This window comes from Ptychodera flava, unplaced genomic scaffold (assembly GCF_041260155.1).
Source record: "Ptychodera flava strain L36383 unplaced genomic scaffold, AS_Pfla_20210202 Scaffold_37__1_contigs__length_1687728_pilon, whole genome shotgun sequence".
In the NCBI taxonomy this organism is placed as follows: Eukaryota; Metazoa; Hemichordata; class Enteropneusta; family Ptychoderidae; genus Ptychodera; species Ptychodera flava.
The window spans coordinates 1,469,020-1,484,772 of record NW_027248359.1 but is presented as its reverse complement, the minus strand read 5'-3'; the positions used below and the strand labels follow the sequence as shown (position 1 = coordinate 1,484,772).

Here is a 15,753-nt window from a genome sequence, read left to right as displayed (position 1 = left end):
TATTGAATTCAAACCATGTTTAGGAAATGTACAGTTGTAGAAACCCGTCGTGTTGTGTTAAAATTGAATTTGTTTAGGAATAATATTTTTCTATTTTTCGATATGTAATGTATAAAGTAATGTTGACAGCCCAATTGCAGTGAATAATATGTGTCGCTTCCATATTTATATACACCAAGGGATGGTTGACAAACTTTCCACCGAAATACGCATTTTCATTTCGTTTAACCATGCCATTAGGAGACCTATTTGTCTCTCCAGTGTAACAATTAAATGCAGAATATTTTGTTTTATTTGCGCCTGAATAACATAAATTTTATTCACTTATTTGATTATCAGTTTAACAGTAAAATAATTTATAACAGGAAATATATTTTTGTTATATAAGCGTTACGACTCTTGCAAATGTGCAGTATCTGAGTATAAGAATAAATAATGTAAATGTTAAAACTGGAATACGAAGTGTACAAATCTTTATAAATATTTTGCAAATATTTGTAACAACGCAACACGGCTTATCAGTAATAGTGATTGAACGTTGTTGTAAAATGAAGTATGCATACCAGTATAATATTAAGCAGCCAGCATCTTGAATAAATTACGCAAAGAAAAATAAATGACTCTGAAATATACTGTAAAGTCTTATGAATTTTTGTCGCCATGTGATTTTAAGAATGGCAGATCATACAAAACTTCATTGCGTCGACCTCTCGGCCATCATAATGGTAACAATAGCAAAATTGTTTCTATTGTTCTCTGAGCGTTATTTGACGTTGTTCGTGATCTTATAGAAGGGGCAACAGAACAGATGCCAAATTAAGGTCAATGAATTATCACTGCAGTCACGTAATTACTCTACAAATAGCAATAGTACTCATAGAAGGTATATATATATATCCACATATGTTATTCAAATTTAGCATTTGGACTGTTTTTGGCAGTGCATGCATGTTTAAAATGCATTCTTTGTACAGTACGTTATAGTAGGTAATCATTTTGCTGACACCATGAATATAGTGAAAACATATCTCCACATGGCGAATATGAATCTGATATTGTTTGTTTGTTTGGTTTTGTTTAAAAGAGAAACTAAGTAAGGCACTGAGATGCTCATTTAGGCTAAGTTTAGGTGACTACATCGGTTATTAAACATTTAAGTAATCATGAACAAAAAGCCCAATTATGCAAAAAGGGACAATAATTTGAGATCAGAATAAAAAAGGAAATCGGATTATATTGTTGCCGATGTTTGACACTGGATGTCATATTGTCACTGTTTATCAAGGGGCAGCAGCATAGAATGAGATCATCGAGGATGTCATTGTTTTCTCGTTATATAAACACTGACTATGTACTGTAGACCTTATAAGTTACTATATTTGGTAAGTTCCTGGATAGTTGATAGGGTCATGTGTGTGACTGAACGATCTTTTGTGTGCACTTGGACACATTTTCTGCTTGTCAACATTTAACATTGAAGATACCTAATAAGGTAGCGTTCATTTAATTGAAATAAACGTTTTGTGAATATATTAACTAAAACAAACATTAAAGCTATGATGTAATGCTGAGGACTCGTTGGCGCTTATGTTCGATTGAAATAGCTAAATAAATCCAACGACTTTGCTTAAGTGTTGTCCCTTAATAGCATGAAGATAAAGCAGGGTCTGTCAGTGCTGGTTAAAACATGCCGTTTGGCAAGGAATGTGACTTTCTTTATAATTCAATCAAAGGAAGCTCAGAAACATTCAATGTACTGAATCCAGAAGATTGTGTCTGCAAAATAAACAAACGAGAATAGATAATCATGTATTTGAGTGGTGAACAACAAAATTGTTATCGCTATTATGTCAGAGGAAGATGACACTCACCTTTAGTCGTTTTGCAAAAGTACTCAGCTCCCTTGAAAGGTCATCGAACCGTGGCCGAGCGTCGGGACTATGGCTCCAACACATACACATCAAACTATACCTACGGCGTGAAGGAGCGAAATGGTTGACACGTTAGTGGCCACTCAACACGATTGGAAAGCATGATCAGAAGTATATAAGAGTCACGTATATCTATGAAACGTGGAATTTTGTACTCGGCTGTCACAAAATGTTGACTTTGTAAATATCAATTTTCGTGTGTTACAACAAACCTAAAATGACATGTTTCTAATCGTGAAATATTCCCTGTATCTACAGTTCTATAAATATCTGGCAAGCCGATGTTTGCATTGCAAGCATAATCGCAAAACTTCGTCTCGAACGAGTTTGTTCAATGTGCTGAGTAGCAAATATGTTCCCTTTTCATGATGTATATCAGTTATAACAACTTACATTTCTGGTGGACAAATATTCGAGGAGGGAGGACTTTTGAGTCGGTATCCCTTGGGAATTTTGTCTCGCAGATCCTTCTCCGTCATCTGTCCATAGGGCGAAACTCCTAAAGAATGAAAGAAAACAAGGGAAAGATAAAAAAAATATATATGCAGATCAACAAACAAATGAATGATGAAATGAGTCAAATATTAACATCAGGAAAGAATTTGATAAAACTAAATGAAAAATGTTGAATAAAAAATACAATAAATAAATAAATAAATAAATAAATAAATAAATAAATAAATAAATAAATAAATAAATAAATAACTCATTTCTAAATGGTGACCTTATATATTCAAACTGACCTTTTGAGAAAATCTCCCAGAGCACCACGCCATATGACCAAACATCGCTTGCAAAGCTGTAATCGTTGAACGTCAAACTCTCAGGTGCCATCCATCTGTACGGCAAGCAGTTCTATGTATAGAGATAGACGATAATGAAAACTCTGAAATTGTGTAACTCTCAAGGTATCATTAGAGTTTTAATTTCAAATCACAAGTATAGTGAGATATCTCGTGATATTTCGCAATCTAATCTTATGTGAATTTTAATTTGAGTCAAAATAACTGTAAATGAGCCAGCAATAATCTTACAGACTTAATATATTGTCGCATAAATTGTTACACCAACCACAGTCTGAGAGGGACAAACTCAAATAAATGACAACAGTAATATCAAAAACCAATTCACAGACATAAACACGGTTTAATGAAGAAGAATGACGGGATAAAGAACTGACAAATCAAATCGTAAAATATAGAATTAGGAAAAGAAGAAAACGGATCAATACTCGCCCTATATCGTAAGTACAAGGCATCAGAATCAATAACGTCACTTGAATACGCAAAATTAGATATTTTGCATTTCATGTCCGAACAAACTAGTATATGCTTTGCAGCTAGGTATCTATGCACTATCTGAGAGAGAGAGAGAGAGAGAGAGAGAGAGAGAGAGAGAGAGAGAGAGAGAGAGAGAGAGAGAGAGAGAGAGAGAGAGAGAGAGAGAGAGAGAGAGAGAGAGAGAGAGAGAGAGAGAGGAAGAGAGAGAGAGAGAGAGAGAGAGAGAGAGAGAGAGAGAGAGAGAGAGAGAGAGAGAGAGAGAGGTGACGATGAATATATTAAGTGTTGTATTTGATCAAAGTTAAAATTTTAACAAATTGTAAATATCACACCTATGTATCCTAAGTATGTTAAAGATCTATTGGAAAATGCGATGAGCAGTATTAGCGATATCGATTTAACAACAGAAAATTTAACAGAAGAAAATTGCATGCCTCTATATTTAGCATATTGGAGTTAATAAGCATTCTGAGACACTAGGAAACAATATGTATGGAGAAGTTACCTTTTGTCCTGATAGATGTAACATTCCTTTCGCCACGTCGATTGCAAATGAATAAAGAATACTTTGGTCATTTGTGAGATTATTTCCTCGAAGCCCTTGGAGATAAGTGCACAGGTCACCGCGGGAGGCATACTCCATTAGCAAATACGCCGGACAACCTGTACCACCAAAGGAAACCCCGTTACATATCTACCCTCATTTATACATAAAGATGTAAGTATGATTCACTTTGTTGAAGAATGCAATACTTTGAACATGGTTTTATTGTGACTCCTGCCAGAAATAATAAAAAATCTTCCGATTAATGCCACACAGACTCACAGACACACTGACACAAACACACACACACACAAACACACACACAGACTCACAGACACACTGACACAAACACACACACATACAAACTGACGCACCCACACACAAATTGGTTGATTGTTGAAGTTTTTGCAATGTTTGATGATGTCGTAAATGATCACTTACCTTCTAGGGAGCAACATCCTACAAACTTGATAATGTTTTCGTGTTGAGGTAGACTCTTGAAGAATTGTATTTCGCTGAGAATTTGAGCATTGGCCGTAACATCATTATTGTCTAAAAAAAGAATGACACTGTTTATAATATGTCTTTGTTAATTTTACCTTACTCTGTTTTGATAAGGTAATATGTCGCACATAGTTTCGTAAAGGCGAAGTTAATGAACTACTATAGCACTATAAGTGAACAATTACTGCGCTCATTGTCAATAGTACTCAAGCTATGCGTGTCCAGTAGTTTTTTTTTAGTCTATTACAGAGAATCCGGTAGTCGAACGCTCATTAACATGCCACTTTTAAGATTATTTCACAGCTTATGACAACTTGATTTAGTTTTTCAGTAGATTTCATTTAGTCTATTAAAAGAAATCCGGTAGCCGAACGCTCATTAACATGCCACTTTTAGATTATTTCACAGCTTTTGACAACTTGATTTAGTTTTTTCTCAACAATATATATTGACAGCCGGGATTCATTTTTTTACCTTCCGCATAGACTGGAAATATCTACTCGCAGTGTAATTTTGTAAAATGATGATGGCGATTGATCACATGACCCGCAACAATGATATACTGATATACATATAACCATGAATACTTTGTACGGACAAATAATCTGCACCTATATGGTGATGCCGAATTTTCTCTACCACATGTCTCTTTTTTCATTGATAGCAATTCACTTCTGAACAATTCGTAACCACTGTATGTCAGTCAAAATTCGCAGTAGTTCTTTAAAACACGTCAATGACAGTGTTAAATGATTCGAAGAAACGTAACTTACCCTTCGTTTTCTTTATGGCAACGAGACTGGAACCGTCAATCCCATCGACAAACCAAGCCTGTCCTCTGGCTATCTCGTTAAATCTTCCAGTCCACAGGCTGTCCGTTATATGTGTATTCATCCTTGCAATTTCGGGACACGTGCAGCCTGGTATCATGTACCTCGAAACACCTGTGCTTTGCTTTTCAAGTACAGCATATCGTGGACCATTGCTTACTGATTGATGGCAAGTGTTGTGGAAATCCGGTTCCGCATAGTGTTCTGTGTCTCCATCTGTGAGCTCTGTTTCACTATAGCGCCCAACGCGTAAGTCTGATATGCAAGCAAAAGTAGAGTTTGAGTACAGTAAAATGCGATAACGATCATAAGTTTTACAGGCATGCCAATATGACTGCCGTGTTTCAAATGATGTATATATGGTATGTTTATCAAGACACTTATTTAGGCTTGTCCACTCAATTAGAGTTATATTGTAATTGCACCTAATCTAGTCAATGTTTCGCTGAAAGGCCATAGGATGGCTTGACTGACTGATGTAAATAAATATGATATATATGCACACTTAATCTTCAAGCCGCACTCTCAATTATTTTTATATAACTCACGATCTTACACGATAAATTGCCAGCTCACTCACCATATTTATTTCTACGATTACGCAGGTTCATGCCTAAGATGAATCCAATACAAAGCAATGCGAGAAAAACAGCTAATCCGATGACCACATAGTAAGTCGTTGCCTTTCTGGACCTTGACCTTATTAAACAGTGCAGGTATTCGTCTATCAGAGATATGTAAATCAAGACAAAAACACTGCCTTATTAAGGACGTACTGTACATTAAAAGATGCCCAAAGAAAATATAGAATACTAACCTAACGCTTTAATTAGATATCGTCATTTGTATTGTACAATAATAAATTTATATCTACATTGGACGTACTGACTCTATTATGAAAACATAATATGCAAGATGCATACAGACGTGCAAAAATATACAAAGGCTTATATCCATCATTTCACATTCACAATTCATATTTATATTCGTCAAACGCACATGATCAATCTACAGCCATTACCTGATCCTCATTGTATCAACAAATACATACACGCACTAAATTCAAGACCATAATGAGTTAAGGGTTGTAGCATTAAACTTTACGTACCAATAGGATTTATTGTAAGAGTCTCACTTGTGATGTTACCAATGTCATTAAAACTAACGACAGACACGGTGAAAGTTGCACAATGGGTTGGAAGAGTGACTTCCACATAAGTGCCATCTGTTGAATTCGATACCAAAACAATGTCAGTAGACACTTGCCAAAATCGAACGAGGAATGACTGTCTGAGGCCACCATCGTAACCTGGAGTCCAGGTGACACGAATAAAGTCCAGTGTTCCATTCACGCTGATATTGCAGACTGGATCTGGCTGGGCTGTCGAAGTCACAAAAAAAAACAAAACAAAACAAAAAACAAAAAACAACAACAACAAACTTCAACAAATTAAAAGTACCATGCATTTGCGTATTTTGAAAACCCATGCTCCTCCATAAGTATATGTCCACAAGCTGATTTTGACAAGCATATAACAAAATATACAAACCATTAATTTAAATCAACGGGAAAAAAACCTTAAATTCATTACTTAATATGTCAGTTCAGTTTGTTTGCTTGGTCTTTTTTAATTTCTGTTGGCATTAATACATGGAAAAAGTCACATGCAGTCACAGGCTGGGCGTTATTTTAATACAAGTATCCTTAAACTAGCATCGAAATGAAATAGTTAGATACAAGTAATCTTATTTGATCTCATCAGAGCAGTTGTCTGAACATTAAGGTAAAACGATTACCAACGACTTACCCGGTGCCTTCACGACCACCTTCCGCTGGGTAAAGACGCTTTCCTCAAATCCGGTGAAGAACTTGTAGGTAAGAACACAATGGTGATCAGTTTGAAAGTTTGAGTCGCTGCCATCAGCTAGGTACATGCTAGAGTTGAGAAACTCATGAGTTGCTACTTTCCATCGATGCTCTAAAACTGATGCCGTATCGTTTCTTTGAAATTGACACTTCATAGTCGTATAACCGGTCCCATCCAAATGAACTATTTCAACACCATTTATTAGCTCTGAAACAAAAATTATAATTACATGACCAACTAAAAGAAAAGAACAACACAGCAACTAGCAATCACGTAATATGTATACGATATATAAATCTTGGCACAATATATACTTTATAGCAAGTTGATAATGCAAAAAAAATGTAGTTTATTGGTAGTTTAACGGCATGTGGTTTTAAAATGCAACATTCACTTAAAAATGAAGTTATCACAAATGAATAATTTTTAATTTTATGTTTAGATAAAAGTTACCAGCGTTTGTTCTGCAGGGAAAGTATTGATCAACATCACATCCAACACTTGCGTCCTTCCTATTCAAATATTCCTTATTCAGAGCTTGGCTTGACGACGTTGAACACTTCGTGTAACCATCTACGAAAAATCATGATATTAATAAGTAACTATTAAGTGAATCTCTCAAAATATAAATGAGGCAAGAGAGCGGGTTAATGCTATTTAATTTATAGACATGATTCGACGACCATGTGTGGTTAAATAAATCAAAGTCAATCCGTAGCTTTATCTCACAGGAAACCTACGGCGTGTTAACGTTGTTTTATCAGAATTCCGCGTAAAGTTTCTTAGTTGCTCGTATCAGATGACCTCAAAGTAAATTAAAAACATAAACGGCATTTTGTGAGATCTTACCGAAGATGATAATGGTAGCATTAGCCTCATCTGTAACGTGAGGGTGCTTGCACTTCCATAGTCCGGCATCATCGACCGTGGCGTTTTTGATAATGAGATCCACCTCTCTGCGGAGTTTGTCCACACTGGTATTGCAGCATTTGTTTAATGACCTGCCGTTTTTATCCTCCGTAAAGACCTTGTCAAAACCACCTTTTTGTTCTTGATACCAAATCGGCAAGGCATCTGTATCTAAATTCTCGACTTTACACTTCAGGTACACTGTACTCCCAACTTCCGCAAGAATGTCACCAGGCACTATGTCTAAGCTGGTCAAGGATTGCACTGAAAAACACGATTGGCAACGCCTTAATCTCTAATCAGATGCCATGAAACTGTTCTAATCCATATCTTGGGGTAGGCACCGAAACCGAGATTAGTCAGTCCGGATTACAGTCTAATTACACAGCATCTTTTTGGTTCGGTGATAAAATCCACCGTTGAACACGACCGATGAACAAGAAATTTACCAACCGATGGTGTTGACTAGGTCAAAGTATGTCGAGGAAAAAAAGAGTTGTGATGTGTCGTGCATTGCTGCGAAACCTACTGAGTTACGATGTAGACCTTTTGTTTACATAACATGGCCGCGAAATGTTTATAATTTAAACTGTGCTTTCGTTGGTGATGAATCTTGCACTAATGCGATAACTGGATGCATTAACGTTCTGCTTGTTGCCGTAGAAAACTATCAGAAACGTAGTGATGGTGGTGCGTTTGCTTGGTAGGATACTTTTTGAATGAAAGAGTGGGCTAAACACATAACATCAAAATAACTTCTTTTTGTTTCCTATGTGCTTTTTCTATATGTGATCATACAGAAATGTTTAGTTACTGTTTAAAGCTGTTTGTTCATATAAGGAAATAAACGTAAAGACGAGGACAGAGGGTTAAGGACAATCTTAAACGTCACAAATGACGAAATGGTCAATATGACACGAAAAAAGGAAACAAATGATCCATAAAGTACCCGTGAATGGTAGCCATGTCAACGATATACACAATTTTAGTATGTTTTACCTCTTGAAATCCTAGGCGTTACTATCTAATCCGGCCGGTAAAATATACAGATCTTTGAAACATTGATCGAAAATATTCAGTATTAAATAAAAAACATATGAGAGGGTAACGAATATATAAATCAAAGAGGGCTGAGACGGTGAGGCAAAATCGATATTCACAGCAATGTTAAGGAGTTACCGATAGGTTTAAGGGCAAAATAAATGGAACAACATATAGATTGAAGGCAATTATGAAATATCAACAGATTAATAATAACTGGAAGTATTCTCAGAGAGAGAGAGAGAGAGAGAGAGAGAGAGAGAGAGAGAGAGAGAGAGAGAGAGAGAGAGAGAGAGAGAGAGAGGAGAGAGAGAGAGAGAGAGAGAGAGAGAGAGAGAGAGACCTACCGTTGGGAGACAGAGTCAAAGCCCAGAAAATAGGAATCGTGAATCCCATGTTAAACTGTAGTATTGACCACATGCCTGTGCCGACGGACGTTGACTGGCAAGGAAACAAATGTCCTGTCATTTTCTACTACGCAAGCACGTGACACGGGAATTCCCAAATAAGTGTCGCACACGCCTGCGTTCAATTACACATCACGACCTTGTAAATTATTAATCATACCTTTGTATCATTACACCTTTATTGATGGACTTAATGGAAATGGTCTTGTTGTCGTGACTGATATAAAACCTGTATTTTTATGAAGTCATGAAAAATTCCAAAGGACACAAGAGGAATATATATTGCTATTTTATCCGTGTTCGATAAAGAACTGAAATGAACATTGCATTAACCTGAAAATATCATCGCTATACAATTTTAAATTTTGAAACGCAAATAATGAACTAAATAAAACGCGATAAAACATTTATGACATATTTAAATTGAACCAATATTAACTCAAAAGTAACGTGAAATATACTTTCAAACATTATACTCTTGATTTCGGTAATAATACAATAATATTATATATATATATAGAGAGAGAGAGAGAGAGAGAGAGAGAGAGAGAGAGAGAGAGAGAGAGAGAGAGAGAGAGAGAGAGAGAGAGAGAGAGAGGAGAGAGAGAGAGAGAGAGAGAGAGAGAGAGAGATGTAGAATAGGTTTTTTCATCGTCATTGTAATTATTATATCAATTGAATAAACATATTATACGTTCCCTGTTTTCACATAGTGATTGTATGAATTTGTGAAAAGCATTTAAATAGTTTCTTTCTCAAATGGTATAACAATTTGTACAGAACAATATTATTAATTAGACTAATTTGGCATGTGAAGTATTCATTCCTTTTAATGCAGTTGTACAATGTTGCTTTCCTTCATCCTTTTCCAACCCGCTTATTTGCAACACAGTAAATCATCGATTAAAAAAAAACGTAACTGAAATTGAAAAGCATTGCTAAAGATAAAAAAGGTCATGTAATGTCCAGAAAGTGTAACGTACATTTAAATTCCACGAAATGATGGTCGTTTTTGACTATCAAAAACAAAACATGAAAACAGTGATTCATAGCTCGTACGAATCACTAGAAACCAAAACAATTGCCTACTCACGGAAATCATGTTTATAACGTACTGTGTTATGTACAACCAAATATGTAAATTTAATTAAGTAACATGACAATATCATTGCAACGTCATTCAAACTTGAAGTGTAGCATACTTTAAAAAAACCTGGATCTTTATCTAAAAGAAACCGGTAGTTACAATTTCAAGTCAACTTAATCGTAAATGATGTAATGAATCTTGTTGCTTAGTCTACATCTGCGATTATGTTTACTACAGATTGTTTGCTATAATTCGATATAATCGTTCATATTTTAATCACAAGCCAGCAAAACCATCTGTAGGGTTTATTAAAAACAAACAAAAACAAAAACAAAACAGAACACTCATAATGACGATGAAACCTCGATGCTATATATCAATTGATTACATTGTCATTCGCTTTAAAACGGCCTGCGTCATAAAGCGCGTGAAAATACAGCTATCTTTTTCCTTTATTTAAGAAAGATAAAAAAAAAATGTCCAACAGCAAAACCTATTTTGGTAGAATACACACAAAATAATTAAAATAATATTAGAATTCTCTTTAGTATAAGTTTCCATATGTTGACAAGTTGTGATTACTTAGCATTTGACCGATGTTGTTGATTTTACACTGGGTGACATTCTCGTGAAAACTATAAAAGACGGTAAACAAAAACAGCAACAAGTGACTCCATCGCAGTTCAAATATTCAGAATATTAATCGTGATATGCCTTTTGTCAAAGGTAATGAAGAAAGTTTTACAATTAAAATGTAAAGCAATTTTCATGCAATTAATTGCTTTACTTATAAATTTTGCTTCTGATACTAAAACGCCAAGAGTGACCAAAATACACAGATTATCTGTAATTACTCTAACTCACAGAATGGAGCTCTGACAATCCCTTAAGAAGCCATGCATGGCTAATTACTAGGCTGACTCATTCATCCAGAGATCTGGTACTACAACATGGAAAACATTACCAAATTTCCTTACATGGGATATCTTTATGGCATGTGGATAATTCGTCACACCTCTGATGTGCGAGAATATCTTGCAAGTCTTATCCTCAGGGAGAATCGTTTCTGTATGGGTAAAGAGAGAGAGATAGAGATAGAGAGAGACAGAGACAGAGACAGACAGAGAGAGAGATAGAGAGAGAGAGAGAGAGAGAGAGGAGAGAGAGAGAGAGAGAGAGAGAGAGAGAGGAGACAGAGACAGAGGGCAGAAACACAAACAGACAGACAGACAGACAGACAGACAGACAGAGACAGAAAGAAAGTGACATAGAAAGAGACAGAGATGAAGAAGGGCAGAGATATGAATGTAAATAGTTTACCTTTTATTTGCAGTCTTCGAAAAAAATTTAAATGGATAAGTAATCATAAACAAACATGAATAAACACATACACACATACATACATACATACATACATACATACATGCATGCATGCATGCATGCATACATACATACATACATACATACATACATACATACATACATACATACATACATACATACATACATACATACATACATACATACATACATACATACATACATACATGCATGCATGCATGCATGCATGCATGCATGCATGCATGCATGCATGCATGCATGCATGCATGCATGCATGCATGCATGCATGCATGCATGCATGCATGCATACATACATACATACATACATACATACATACATACATACATACATACATACATACATACATACATACATACATACATACATACATACATACATACATACATACATACATACGTTAAAATACAACATATAAATATGCCGATGAAATTTCTATCAATCGTATGTTATGTGGCCATTCAACTATACTAACCTTTCCTCCTGACACCTGTTGAATTAATTGTTGCTTGACTTGCTTGAATGTTGGTCTCAACTCAATTTTCTTGTGCCAACAGTTGGTCATTAAGTTGTACCTACAATGTAGTTGAAAAGAGAAATCAAATTATATCTTATATTAGTCCTCTCATCATCATCATCATCATCAGCAACGGCATCGTCATCCTCATCATTTCAACAGTGCTACTATCTTTAATAAGTACTATTGTGACTATACATTTAATGTTCCAAGACAAGTAATTGACCTTGTTCATCTAACAATTTTTGGTGGTTAACATTAAGCTCAGAACCCGTCCCCGCAAAATTATACATCACTGAAAGCTTAGGTATATCTGAACACTTTGGTAACCAAAATGTCGCCATCATTTTTATCACGTGAAAGGTAATTTGCATAACCTTTCAAAAATCGGTCTTCCCTACGTTTTGTTTCAATACTTCAAAATATCTGGAATGAAAGTAGTCACAACGCTCTTCAAAAATATGTCTCAGATTTTTATATCGTGCCTAGTATTTATGGAGTACAATTTAAAAGAAGCCACCTAGGGTTAAATTCATTGCTCTGGAAGTTTTTTTGTCATAAAATATGTTTTAGATAATTTAAAAAAAATATGAACCAGCCTTTGGAAGATCCTTAAAAAAACTTGCGCTCACACAAATTTTATCCGCATATCTCAAAGTATTGAAACAAAACATAGGGAAAACCTAATTTTGAAAGGTTATGCAAACTACTTGTCACCTGGTAGGTGTGTAATCAATGGTGACACTATGGTAACCAAAATATTCTCTTTTATCTAGGCTTTTCCGAAAATATATAATTTACAGGGGTTCTTAGCTTATTAACCACTACAGATTTGTTAGCTTTAAAAGGTCAATTACTTGTCTTGGAACCTTAAACCGAACAGATGTAACTGGTTTGAAATGACGAGATTTATTTATGTCACTTACGTTTCTATAGGACAGTGGATCGGTCTTTTCAGTCTGTAGCCCTTGGGCACTTTATCGTAGACATCCTTTTCCGACATTCGTTCGTATGGAAGACCCCCTAAACAAAATTAAACAATATTTCATAAATAAAATCATTCACTTATATCTCTCGAGACCTCGGTTAAAGGCAATGTTTAGCTGCAGAGCCCGCCGGGACCTTGGATAATTCACTGCCATGGGACTACAAGATTCAATTTACTTCTGAATCACTACTCTCGAAAGGTAGAAACAGTGCTTTACGGAACAGAATTTGAATCTCCCATTCTTTGTTTAAATCAGCACAAATGTATGTACATTGCATCAGAACGAAAAGTAAAGTTAGATACATTTCTATCAATTAGTTTTAAGCGGGTTCTGTTAATTTACTGAGCGGAGAAAACTTAATCAATAATAGAATTGTCAAGTCTACACGAAATGTTTAAATTGATATATGCCCAAAGTTAGTTGTACATTTATATACCTACCTTGGGTAATGAGTTCCCACATAAGAATTCCGAAGGCCCACACGTCACTCTCTGTACTGAATTCCTTGAATGTCAACACCTCGGCGGACATCCATTGATAGGGAAAATTCTTCTGTAGGAATGAGACATATTGGTACATGGTAACGCATAATGTGGACGGATGAAGATATCTTAGTTAGCATTTACTAATAGTGTCATATGTGAATAACGATAGGAAGTGACAAACTACACTTACTGCCATTATACTCAGCACTCTGTTAGAGTCGATTACACCGCTGGAATATGTAAAATTCGCAATTTTGCACCGATTCCCTTTGAAAACTAAGATATGCTTTGCCGCAAGATATCTGTGCACTACCTGGAACAGGAATGATTTTGACAAAAAGTGTTAGAAACACGATAAGTTGACTCTGACTTGTCTGTGCTTGGCGTTAAAAAAAGAAGAAAACAATCGAAATGCAAGATATTTCGTCAGGGGAGAAGTCACCTAGGATATTGGACATCAAGCTTGTTTTAGTCAAGTTGTAAATAATGCCTGAAATGACATCCAATCGAAAATGTACTTTTCTAGGTGACGAGTCAGTCGGAACATATCGGTTACGGAAAACAAAGATGAAAAAACGAATGGCAGAAAAGTGAAGGTAAATGAGACAACTTTTACATTTGAGAACTCGTACGATATGTCGACACCAAAATTGGCTTTCGGTTTCCTCATTTATCTTTTCGTTTGTTGAACAGATCGTTTTTGCAGGTTTCTAGCTTGATTCATGGCTATGCACTATTCTACTTCCTGGCATGCAATTATTTACCGTGTTTCATTGACCTTTTTTAATATGACACCTACTCTTCTTCAATACATTTAAAATAAGACCGTAACTTTGTAAAAAAAACATCCTTCATATTTACACGTTCTATGGGTACACGAAATTCAAAAAAATCAACAAACAAACAAACAACAACAACACTCATTGCGTGTAAACATACCTGTAAATCTGCAAGATGAGCCATACCATTTGCAATGTCAATTGCGTAATAAAATAGAGTTCGACGGTAATCAGAGGCGGATGAAAGGTCCTGCTTATTCTTTGTGAGGAACGTTTTGAGGTCTCCGTAAGAGGAATATTCCGTTATCAAATATGGAGATAAGCCTGTAATAAGTGTAAATTATGCAATTTATGATCGGTAACTTGGAATATAAGCTTACAATTAAACATGGTTTGATACAGATGTACCTTAAAGTAAAAACTTAGCCAACAGCTGGATTTAACTCACACACATCAGAACAGCATCATGCATATCTAAGATTTTCAATTGAGAAAACTATTGTACGTGAAAAATATAATTCACTGCCTCCATATTAGCACGCTTACCTATTTCTCTGCAGCAACCAAGCATCTTTGTGATGTTCTTGTTTACAGGGAGTGACTTGTAGAAATCAATTTCATTTAATATCAGCTCATTACTGTCGCAGTCATTATTTGCTGTCATAAAAAAATCGACATGGTCATACGGCTAACATACAAAACATGATTAGTATGTTTTAGAGGCACACTTTACAATGCACAATAATTCTTCATTCAAGTAATTCAATATATTCAAACGCAATGACAAATCAGAATTCTCGATAGTCACAAATTCTCATATTTAAGTGCTATTTTTTATTTTTAATAGTAACACATGGACATATAAGCGTACGAAATAACCACAAGGTATTGGGGTCAACAGTCAAGTTCATAAATTGAAAAACATACTCCGCCTAAAATGTTTGCTTGGTACCTTTTGACGTTTTTACTACCACTTGGACGGATCCATCTTTGCCACCAATGAACCAGGCTTCCCCTTTGACGATCTGATGAAAGGTGCCGTTGTGAAGGACATCGGTAATGTGTATACGTTCTCTTGGTACATCAAATATATGTTGGCCAATTTTCATGTACGCTGTCGATTTGCGCTTTGCTGGCAGCGGTAAAGTGTATCGGGCGTCACTCTTTAACCTCTAAAAGTTTGCGAAATTACAGAATAGAACAAGGTGAATTTAATCAAATG

At 35.5% G+C, this 15,753-nt stretch overlaps 2 protein-coding genes across 3 annotated transcripts in view; both read right to left on the bottom strand.

Moving 5' to 3' along the window:
• Positions 1 to 292: 292 nt before the first annotated feature.
• Positions 293 to 9,426, bottom strand: LOC139127828 (fibroblast growth factor receptor 3-like). Its single transcript, XM_070693692.1, has 14 exons — positions 9,255 to 9,426; positions 7,807 to 8,130; positions 7,411 to 7,530; positions 6,898 to 7,164; positions 6,198 to 6,470; positions 5,670 to 5,813; positions 5,033 to 5,344; positions 4,197 to 4,307; positions 3,717 to 3,874; positions 3,167 to 3,289; positions 2,675 to 2,786; positions 2,325 to 2,430; positions 1,872 to 1,971; positions 293 to 1,776 (listed from the first exon to the last, which is right to left on the bottom strand). Exons 1-14 carry the CDS (start codon positions 9,373 to 9,375, stop codon positions 1,717 to 1,719), a joined length of 2,331 nt encoding a protein of 776 aa, XP_070549793.1. The 5' UTR covers positions 9,376 to 9,426; the 3' UTR covers positions 293 to 1,716.
• Positions 9,427 to 10,552: 1,126 nt separating this feature from the next.
• LOC139127795 (fibroblast growth factor receptor-like) overlaps positions 10,553 to 15,753 on the bottom strand; it is a 15,928-nt gene continuing 10,727 nt past the window's right edge. For both annotated transcript variants that reach the window (XM_070693669.1, XM_070693670.1), the window contains exons 7-15: positions 15,484 to 15,703; positions 15,078 to 15,188; positions 14,692 to 14,855; positions 13,943 to 14,065; positions 13,708 to 13,819; positions 13,205 to 13,301; positions 12,237 to 12,336; positions 11,379 to 11,467; positions 10,553 to 11,036 (exon numbers count right to left, since the gene is read on the bottom strand). In XM_070693669.1, coding sequence (XP_070549770.1) covers positions 11,411 to 11,467; positions 12,237 to 12,336; positions 13,205 to 13,301; positions 13,708 to 13,819; positions 13,943 to 14,065; positions 14,692 to 14,855; positions 15,078 to 15,188; positions 15,484 to 15,703 — 984 coding nt within the window. In that variant the 3' untranslated portion in view covers positions 10,553 to 11,036; positions 11,379 to 11,410. The remainder of the gene's footprint in view (positions 11,037 to 11,378; positions 11,468 to 12,236; positions 12,337 to 13,204; positions 13,302 to 13,707; positions 13,820 to 13,942; positions 14,066 to 14,691; positions 14,856 to 15,077; positions 15,189 to 15,483; positions 15,704 to 15,753) is intronic.

Bases quoted from the DNA above. Each gene is read 5' to 3' on its own strand.
- LOC139127828 (XM_070693692.1), bottom strand. From the start codon at position 9,375: ATGACAGGACATTTGTTTCCTTGCCAGTCAACGTCCGTCGGCACAGGC. The intron at 5,345-5,669 runs GTGAGTGAGCTG...CTTGCATATCAG, and splicing joins TAATCGTAGAAATAAATATG to ACTTACGCGTTGGGCGCTAT. The intron at 3,875-4,196 runs GTAAGTGATCAT...TTGGTGGTACAG, and splicing joins AGGATGTTGCTCCCTAGAAG to GTTGTCCGGCGTATTTGCTA.